The following is a 10,206-nucleotide window of genomic DNA, read 5'->3' on the forward strand; positions in this document are numbered from 1 at the left end:
TATAAAAGAATTATGCAAATCAGCTTATAAACATTATATCTGATAAACTCCAATTTTACTCTTTTTTTTCCTCTACTCAGTTTATGACATCAGATAGCTGAAACAGCTGCTTTTAAGATAACTACATGCAAGTCATTTTCAGCTGTTTGGAATAAAAGAAATACAAAATTTCAGGTTCCACTGTCATCATGAAATAGTAACTGATACTCAAATTTTTAATTCAAAAAAAGATTTGAGTTTCACTTTCATTCTTCATACTCTACAGTGTTTATGCAGGTTGTATAAAGTTGCAAGTACCTGAGGTATAACAACTAGTATATAAGAGTAACAACATATATAATAGTATGTAATATGATAGTAGATAGTAGTAACAAGTATATAACCTGCATGCAATTTTTTTCTTTTATAGGTATGTACATATTACAAAGTTTGTATTAACATTTGTATCTGTACAAGAAACATCAGACAGTTCTGAATTATAAATTATTTCACAGAATATTGTGAGAATACTGGCTTTTATAATTCAGACATTTGCAAGAAAGCTAAGCAGAGATCATACCATTATGAAGATTCTGGGCATGTTTTACATCAAGCAAATGTACTATTTATTATAGCTGGCCAGCAGCGAAAAAGGTAGTAAATTGATTCAGAGTTGAATTACCCACAGACAGCAAAGTTTGATTTTTATTGTCATTATCCTATAATTTGACTTAGGTATGACATAAGAACACCGTATGGTTTGGAAGTCTTTGATCTAGGCCTAAACTTTTATTAACTTATTTCATCCCACAGAAGTATTTTGTCAAGTTAAACTAGGCAGCAAAACATCTCTCATGTTAAATACACCAGCTTATTTTTAAACCAAGCCCACTGTTTCCTTCCGTGCCTACATCCAAACATATTCAGAGTCTTACTACATACAATATGCCACAAAGAAATCTTGGGACTAACAGACATCAGACAAGTTGCAAACACACACAATAAATTCAAACTTCAAAGAGTAGGTGGAAAACCACAAATTAGAGCCTCCTGACCCTTCTGTGATTCATAAAGGAGCATAACAGCAGTTCTCAATAGGCTAAATTCACTGCCCTGAAGCCTAAACTGCTAAGAGTAATTGCAATTTACAGAATGAGTAATAAGGTGATTCTAATACAACCCTGCACGTTTTCAAAGGACTTCTGTGCCACGTTTAGCCAATGCAGTATTAGCTTTCTCGCAGTAAGAACTGCTACAGTTTATTTCAACTTGATTAGTATATGAAGTTCTACCACAGGTACAAAGGCAACAGGTACCACAGAAACGAGTATATGCTAGCAGATGGCTGGGGGTGAGGGAAATAGTATTGAACTGGTTCCAAGCAGGTTTAAACTGTCACATAATGCAAACATGTGACTCATTTTGCAACCATCAATGTAATTCTATCTAAGAATGCCTCTTGGCAAATATAAAGACACTTACATTTCAATACACACATATCAAACAGATTTGACTGCCAAAAATATATTAAATTCCCAATTAATGTAAAAAAATTACTTATATAAGGAAGAAAATTTTAAGTTAAGATCTCGAAATCGTACAAAACTCACACATTTCATCATTTCTAGTGCATAGGAAACACCATTTATGAAAGCAGAAAAAAAAAAAACAAAAACATTATAAACAGCCACAGAAACATGGTTTACTGATCGAAACTATAGAAGTCATTGTCATAGGATGCCATTTTTGGTGTCAGTGTCCAAAACAGTAGCTATTAAGAAGTGTTAAGTATGCTTTGTAAAATTCACTAAGAGAAACCTTTGTTCTACTCAGTGCTATCTATAAAAACACCGTGTTTTCATCTGTATTAAAAACACCTTGCCAGCACGCACAGCGGAGCCAAAATCAGCACGAGCTACACCACGCCACAGTACAGGCAAGATATCAAGGGCACCAACGGTGTTTACACAGCATTAAGCTACAATTTAATCCTGCTAGCACTGAACTAACAAATAGCCTGTCTTGAGAAAGACTTCGCGTTCCTACAGCAGAAGTTACACGGAGATTGTATCTTGCACAACTTACTTAAAAAGGCAAGGGGTGAAACAGGTGGTCAAGTACGCATTAAAAAAAAAAAAAAAAGAAAAAAAAGAAACACCAAACCCACAAAAGCTTGACTGGTAAAATTAGGAAAGTTTCAGAGACAACAAGCGAGCGCTTGGAAACGAAGCCACCTTTGTCCCCATTTCCTATGCCGAAGCACTCGCGGGCCTTGTGTAAGACAGGGGCTGACGCCTAGCTACCGACGGGGAGGCGCGGCAGCCGGCCGGGCCGGCCAGCGCGGGCCCGCGGAGCTCGGCAGAGCTCGGCGGCGCTGCCCGGACTCTGCTGGCGGAGATGGGCCCTCGGCGCCGGCCCGCATTCCTGCCCTGGATCCTCGGCCGGGCGGTGGGAGGAGGGGCGGGCGGACACGGGGCAGCCGGTGGCCGCTCGGCTCTGACTAAGCGGCGCAGGGAGGAACCGTTATGAAGCGAGACTGCCTTCCGCCGCGCTCCCCGACAGCCCCGCCGGCCCCAGGGCGGCCCCGCGGGGGAGGGACGAGCTCGGCGCCCCGGCTTCACACCCTCTTAGCCCGTGGGCCCGGCTCCGAGGCGCCTTGACCCCGGGCGCCGTCCCGCCCCGGGAAGGACGACGGGGAGGGGAGGGGGGGCGGAGCCCCAGCAGTCCCGGGGAAGGGGGAAGGACCGTTTCGGGCACTCACGTCGAGAGCTTCCTGGTCCAGAAGAGCCCCCCGGGCCACAGCTCCTGAAGCTGCACGGCCCGGGCCAGGTTATCTTTGATCTGAGCGAGGAAGCGGGCGGCCTCTCCCTCCAGGCGCTCCCCGTAGGGCAGCAGCTTGTTGTAGACGATCTCCTTCTGCGGCGGCGGCAGCGGTGGTGGTGGTGGTGGTGGTAGCGGCGCCATGGCCGGCACCGCGCTGCTCTGCTCCGCTCCGCTCCGCGCCCCGCCGCCGCCCCGGCCGCCGGCGCTCGCACAGCCGCGCGCGCCGTGACGACACACCGGAGAACGGCCGGTGAGCCAACGACCGCCCCGCTGCGCCCCGCCCCGCTCACTTCCGGCGCGGGAGCGGAAGGCGGGGGCTGAGGGCAGCGCGCAGTGGCGGCCCCTGCCCCGGTGTACCGGGTACACCCACCTTTCCCCGCCGTTTCTACACAAGCGATCCTTTTGCCGCGAGGGGAAACCCGGCGGGGCCGAGGGCTCGTTCCCTGTGCCCCCCCCCCCCCGGTTCGGCGGACAGGGTGCCGGGGCAGCCCCCGGCCGGCCCGGGGAGCCGGAGGGGGAAAGGGCGGGGGCAGCCCGTTCGGGCTCCTCGGTGAGGAAAGCGATGCGGTGGAAAGGCCGTAACTCCCACTCCGGTTCAGAGTTCGCTTTCTGCGGCTTTGCGGTTTATTAAAAAGCCGTTTTCGTAAAGCTGCCGCCATCCAAACACGTAATTCGGAACAAACACCTTCACCTTCCAGCTGTTCCCAAGAACAGAACTTCGGAAGAGAACAGAACACTGGTCCTCGCCCAAAAAAACTTGACTGTAATGTGAAGCGGGGACGGACTTCACGATGGAGATAATTAGTCACAGAGTTTGATAGCAGATTGTGTGGCTGTCTAAGAGGCTTATTGAAAATAATCAGGCTACTCAGTGAAGCGGAGCTCGGCAGTGGCCGGTCCTGCCATTGGCCCGTGGGTGTAGGATAAAGCTCGCGATGGATACATGGCAACAGCGCTGGTTGTACTGATAGCCGTTATCTCCAGCTGTCTCCTAAATATAATTGTTAATTGAATTTCCCCTCAAGAATTACATCGTGACTGTACAACAGCTGCAAACTGATTAGATTTAAAGCTACTGACAAGGGCAAATCCTGTTTTCTGATCTTTATGCTCAAACTAGCTCTGCTTAAAGTTAAAAAAAAAAAAAAAAAAGATAGCTAACTAAATGCTGAAACACATTACAAAGAGGAGAAATTCCACAGCAAGCCTAGGTATGATAAGCAAAGGCCAAAATGCTCAAATATTCTCATGGCATTTTCCGGAAGATTGCATTTATACCATCTTGCTATATGCCTTTCGTATCAGGTATTATTTTTGTATCAAGCCCACTACAACAGGAAACGATCTCGCTTGTTATGTTCACCTACACCTGCATGAGCAGAGTCACGCTACTTTGATTTACAGTCGCAAAAAAAACAATCAGCACAAGTGCTGTAGGTTTCCTCGGACGAGGAATACTAATAAACCAGCATGACGTAAGTAAGGTTTTCCCCGGGTGCCCAAAGGAGGCTCATTGCTACTTTATAGCTTTCCATCAAGTATTTTTCATGTACTATCTTGGGAAAGTGAAAGTCTATCATCACTTTAAAAATGCACAGAATAACTCCTTTTCCCAAAGCTTCAGTGAAAGTAATTGTTCTGGGCTACGGGATGAGACTAGGATAAAAGAGACACTTTGCTAATTTCGCTTGGTTGAGGTGCTACAAAGGGTCGAGCCTTTTCAAGCAGCTACAGAAGAAACAAAGTCAGTTCTCTGCCTTTTCTCACCTTCCTAGGCCTGTACTTTTAACAAGAGAAGGAGGACGATTTTGTTTAGTGTTCAAAAGTATTGAAACACCCTTCCATTCCTTGATTTTGTATCACATTGTTACAAAATAGTTGGACTTTGCTACAATTTTTATTGGGATTTGGTGGGCATTTGTTGACATCTTTCACAGTGGCTTTACAATTACATTCTGCCTCCTCATATCTACATTATGCAAAATAATTTATACATAAATTTGTGTCCTTTATGGCCTGAATTGAAAATGAAACTTGATTAGGGTCAAATTTCTATGGGGACAAAGAACGTCTTGTTTTAGCCTTTTCTTGGTGAAAACAGGAATAAGCAAAAGATGCCGCTAAATACTATGAAATTAATAGTTTTATCACAAATTCAGAAAAGGATAAATTGGATAACTGGCCCATAAGCTGTAATAAAAAACGATCTATGATTAAGGAAAAGTGAAAATGAATGTGCCTTGAAACTGAAGAGTCTAAAATTACTTATTTTCTGTCACTTATGGGTGATTCTTCTTTCCTATTTAATTGCAGTGGCGGTTTGTCCAAACAACCATTTCCAATGTGGGAAAGTGTTTATTGAATTTGAAACATGCGAAGTTTTTTGGACTTGGAGAAAAAAAATAAATCAAAATTATAGTCCAATTTTCTGAAATTGAAGTTGGCAGATACATAAGGAACTTCAAAGCTGCATTCTGTTGCTTCATAGCTACATTATCACGAAAAGATACTCTTGCAGTTTCTGCCCTTTCTAACCCGAGTTAAAACCACAGCTTGATTTTTCACACATTTCTATGTATTTTGCAACGTGAATAAGCACCTCTGACCTCAGGGAGTCCATTTTATCCGAACCCATAAGCCTCCTCATCTGTGATCTTTGTACCTCGGACACACAAGTGCCTTCCGCCAGAATTAAACACTTACCTTTGGGGGAAAGATGTGCAAAGTATGCCGTCAGCACCTCAGATGGTCATTGTACTAATTTGACCTCCTCGTTCTCAGAAATACGATTCCTGTTTTCAGAATCTGAAACAAGGAAAAAAAAGATTTTGAGTCCATACGCAATTACAATATCAAACATACATACAATACCTGCATTTTCAAAGTATTTTCTGCGTATTTACTAATTTACTGATTACACTTACTGATTATTAAAAAACCTTTCCCCCCAGTATGCTGGCATTCTGCTGTTAAAAAGGAAAAAAAATAATACATTTTGCCAAGTGAGTCAAAAATAAATTTGTTCTTCACGTTTGCAATATGTTTTGGCTGCAGCAGTGTGTAAAAGCACATTTGGTTCCCGAGTCATATGATGAAGGACTAGCTTTCATAACAAGGAACCCGTCTGTGCTACTTGCATCAACAGCTTTTTCCTCTCTTATTAAGTAGGAGGAATATGAATTGAGAGCAACCCCAATATGGTTGCCACCTGTTGTTTTTGGCACCATATCTTCAGAATTGATGAATCCAAGCGTTGTAGTTGTGAAAAAAATACAATCTTGCCATTCATGAGAAATTTTGACTGTTAACAGTGGCTTAAGTCACGTTGCACATTGTTCACACATTCCCTTGTTGGACGGCTTGCTGCCTTAGGTCAACTAACACCAGCACTGTCATCGGTATTTAGGAAACTTGTCACTCAACCTTAACCGTGGTTTCTACTATCTCAGCTCTCAAACAACTACTTTTCCTATATAGACATTTTGCTTAGTGACCCATCTGTCTTTTCTGACCTAAGTTAAAAGTCGAATAATTTTTTGAGTGACAAGCTTCTATATATTTTACAATTTGGAAAAGAACACCCAATCCAACAGGAGCTTCATATTACTCATTTCATACCTGTCCTGGTCTGTGAATGCCCCATACCTTAAAGAGCCACACTACAAAAATAAAGAGGAATAGCTTGCTTTTTTGATGTTGTCTGTGATAAGGATCCTCAGACTTTCTCTCATCCCTGTGTTTCTAAATTGGTCAGTCATCCAAAGCAGGCACCGAAAGATGCCAAAGACAGTCAAGAAGCTGCTGCCGTCCTAACTTTCAGACAAGATGGCAGTAACTCACTTTCTCCAAGAACAAGCATCTGTGATTACTAGCTGCAAGTCTTTAGACTAACAAAGGCGTTTTCATTGCAAGGAGGTGCTCCATCCCTTCAGGACCAGAACATGAGAAGAGCCTGTAATTACAGCCTGCTGTGAAAGCATTAACTCCCTGCCCCTGAGAAACTGAGTTGTTCTAAAGATTTTGGGTAATAGTAGTTCCTTCTCTGGTATAAACAGTGAAGAGCACTACTTGCAGCTGCTCATCTCCCCTCCTGCCCCTAGGAACTCAACTGCAGTTACTACTTTCTTGAGAAACAATAAGCAAGATGGCAGTAGGATTAGTCAGTCTAACAAACCTTCCTGAAGTGTGTGAATGCCATTTAAATCACCAGTTTTAAGTCAAAGAAACAGAAACACTGATTTTAAAAACAACATTATCAATGATGGTTTGTAGCTAGACAATCTCATCTGGAGACGTGACCTCCTTTGCCTTATTTAAAAAAAAAAAATATGAGAAACACTGCTCTACCTAAATATAGAGAACATTTTAATGAGCCAAAAGACTACAACTTAGAAACATACCTATTGCATAAACTTCTATTTTACAGAGAAGTTGTCTATTTGGAGGAGGGGAACAAGAGTTACTACAGCATCTGAATGAGGTGCCAAGGAACTTCCTGTAATAGGTTCTTCTAAAGCATGATTCAGAGTAACTAATTTTAGGTCCCTAAAGAAAGGCTGTCTAAACAGTCTCTTACATGCTTCAAGTTGGATGGGGAGGCGGGTTCAGTATCACCTAACGGACATACACTGAACACTGATATTGTTCTGTGTCTACAATGCCTGTTTAGATACACATGTCCTAATACAAGTGGAACGTTTCTTAGTTTAGCCTATATCAAACAGAAATAAAAGGCACTCATGAAAGGGTTAAAAGTCTTAATATGGGCACCTGTATAATTTGTACAACTTTGTTACATAGACAAGGCTGACCGAATATGTGCAACATTGCTATTCTTCACTTTATATTCTTGGTGGTTCTGTTTATGAGAGTTCAGGCAACTAAATCCATCCTCAATTATATCAATTCACAAGATATTATTTGGCCTCCTCTCTTTCCGAGCTAAAGTCAGTGTGTTACTGTTCTTACAAGGATGGACAGTCACTGTTTGTACAAAAACAGGACCAAAATCCTCCCTGGTGAAATAATTAAATTTATAGCAAAATTGGTTTTCCCTCTCCATGCCCTCGATTTGTTCTCTTTAGGTGTCTTATTGCCTAAGATTTGGAAAGCAAAATTGTCTCAAATCCACACAAGAGAAACTGGCTTTGACAGTCTGTTTCCTCTACATATCTGAAACTCTTGAAGATATCCCTGGAAACTATTGTGCCTGCGGGGAGAAAAAGCAATAGAAATGAGCCTCATTATAGGAGCTTACTGCTGATTTCTTTCCAAATTATTCATAGCTATTTGAAATAAATAACAATTCCTCAGCTAGGGAATAAATGCAGCCAACTTCAGGGAAAGAGACGTTACTACCTTTTTTTCTTCTTGAGGCACTGAGATGGATTTTTCTGTCTCACTGTCTTGCCAAACAGAAACCAGCTGCAGAGGAGCACGTGATGACAGTGAACTCACAAAGGTCAATTCTAGGGATTCTGCTGTTCTAGGAAATCAAGGAAACACAGTCCCTTGGCAGCCTGCAGTCACTTGCATACAAACTGCTCATTATCGACTTTGCATTTCATACAGCTACTCTGTGTTTGCCAAAGCAGAATTGTGGCAGACCTTACCCCAAATGCTTGAGTAGCTGATGGTATTTTTTTTCAGTGGTAAATGCATCTGTTGCATCTGTAGTTCTCAGTTCTCTGGTTTGTTTCATTAATCTCATTTCAGCCTCCCTACAATTCTTAGGTTAGCAAAAATGGAAACTATATATAACTTTTCTAGGAAGGATTTATCTTTCAAAACAGGAACAAATTGTGAAATACCAACTTGTCTGATAGTATCCTACTTTGCAAATAGTCCCATTGACTTCACTGGGGTATCACACACAGCAGTGTGCTTCTTCGCATAAGAAGATTATAAATATTTTCCTTTAGGAAAGCTTTCAAAGCCCATTTGGATATCACTGATGGATGGAACCTGTGAACAGATACTCTTCATCCTAAAATATCTGCAGTCTCTCCTCTTTTCAGTTAGGCATTAGCTGAAAATGTAAGGTCTTCCATGCTGTTCCAGTTAGGAGAGGAAATTGGTAATGTCTATCTAAAAAAAAGAAGAAAGTATATGGTCTGTTTTCCCAACCTGGGATAAATTAAACAACAACCAAAAATCTTTGTTCAGGTTTTCAACCTTGTTTCAAGCAGTATTCAACACAAATAATTGTGTTTATCATGGCCATAGCTGAAGTGGTTGTTCAAGCTTTAACTCTTTGGGAGGATTGTGTGTTTGCTGTTTTGACATGTGGATCAGAAATATTTAAATATTTATGAATTCTGGAAGAGAGGCAAGCTCACTTAAATATTCCCTTAAGCAACCAATCCTTTCTCTCCTGCTACAGAATTATTTATACTTTGCTTCTGGCTGCATGGTTTTATGCATTGAGTCTGCATGGCAGACTTTGGCACATTTCTAAAGCAGCAGCTTCTCTCACGGGGTATTATGGAGACATCCAGCAGATTAACAAACCTTTGAGAGGATCACGTGAAACAAGCTCAAAGCTATCTAGCATTCATTTGGTCTAACATGGAGAGTTGTTTGTGCTTATATCCTAGTAACATGGGGATAATAAGTATAATTGCATCAGGGGCGTCATTTTGGCAATGCAGGTCCCGCTGACTAAAACTGGGATTCAAGGAACTGTAAATTGGTGGGGTTTATTATTGTGTCAGATGTCCTGTTAAGAAGAGTTCAAGGTGAAACAATGACTGTAAATTAACACTTCATAACAACCTTGGAAATGTAACTGTCAAAAAGGCCATTTAGGATAGAAGGAATGTTCTAATTAAGGAACACAATAGGACTGTAAATCCAGAGAAACCCCAGGGAGAGGGAGAAGTTGCTTTTGCCACATTTGTATATTGTAACTTAAAGGCTAAGCCCAGTGGAAAACTGAGCCATATTTAGTATAAAGCCAGAAGCTGCCCTTCTGCTGGGCAAAGTATCAAGAACTGGGTGAAAGAACCAAGGAAGCTTAAAAAACTCAAGTGAGAAAGAGAATCTGTCTTGAACAAAATGAGCAAAAAAGATAGCTTGTAATCTCAAGAGAGCTCTGTAGGACAATACAGTAGGCATTAACTGTTATTTCCTCATACAGATAGTGACACCACTATCTACAACCCCCATGTGTTTTCCTTTTCAGTACCATTGCAATAGATGAATACAGAATCTGATTCATGCTTTCTTGGCTTTGCCAAAAGCACGCTCAAATCCTATAACCATGCTATCAATTAATCTTTCTGATGAGACAAAGTTGGAAGAATGGTTGTCCTTGGAGATTCCAGCCCTCTTTGTCCGAGAAAGATAGAGTAAGGGATTGGTCATCAGTACCTGGAATGGTATCAGCAGGAGACCTGACAGGCT

The 10,206-nt window shown here is 42.0% G+C and overlaps 1 protein-coding gene across 1 annotated transcript in view; it reads right to left on the reverse strand.

Annotated features, from left to right (window-relative positions):
- PSME4 (proteasome activator subunit 4) overlaps positions 1-3,015 on the reverse strand; it is a 69,964-nt gene extending 66,949 nt beyond the window's left edge. Inside the window, exon 1 of the mRNA XM_082480875.1 lies at positions 2,741-3,015. Within this exon, the coding sequence (XP_082337001.1) occupies positions 2,741-2,943 (203 nt within the window). The 5' untranslated portion in view covers positions 2,944-3,015. The remainder of the gene's footprint in view (positions 1-2,740) is intronic.
- Positions 3,016-10,206: the final 7,191 nt, after the last annotated feature.

This window comes from Vanellus vanellus, assembly GCF_965231255.1.
Source record: "Vanellus vanellus genome assembly, chromosome: 3".
Taxonomy (NCBI): domain Eukaryota; kingdom Metazoa; phylum Chordata; class Aves; order Charadriiformes; family Charadriidae; genus Vanellus; species Vanellus vanellus.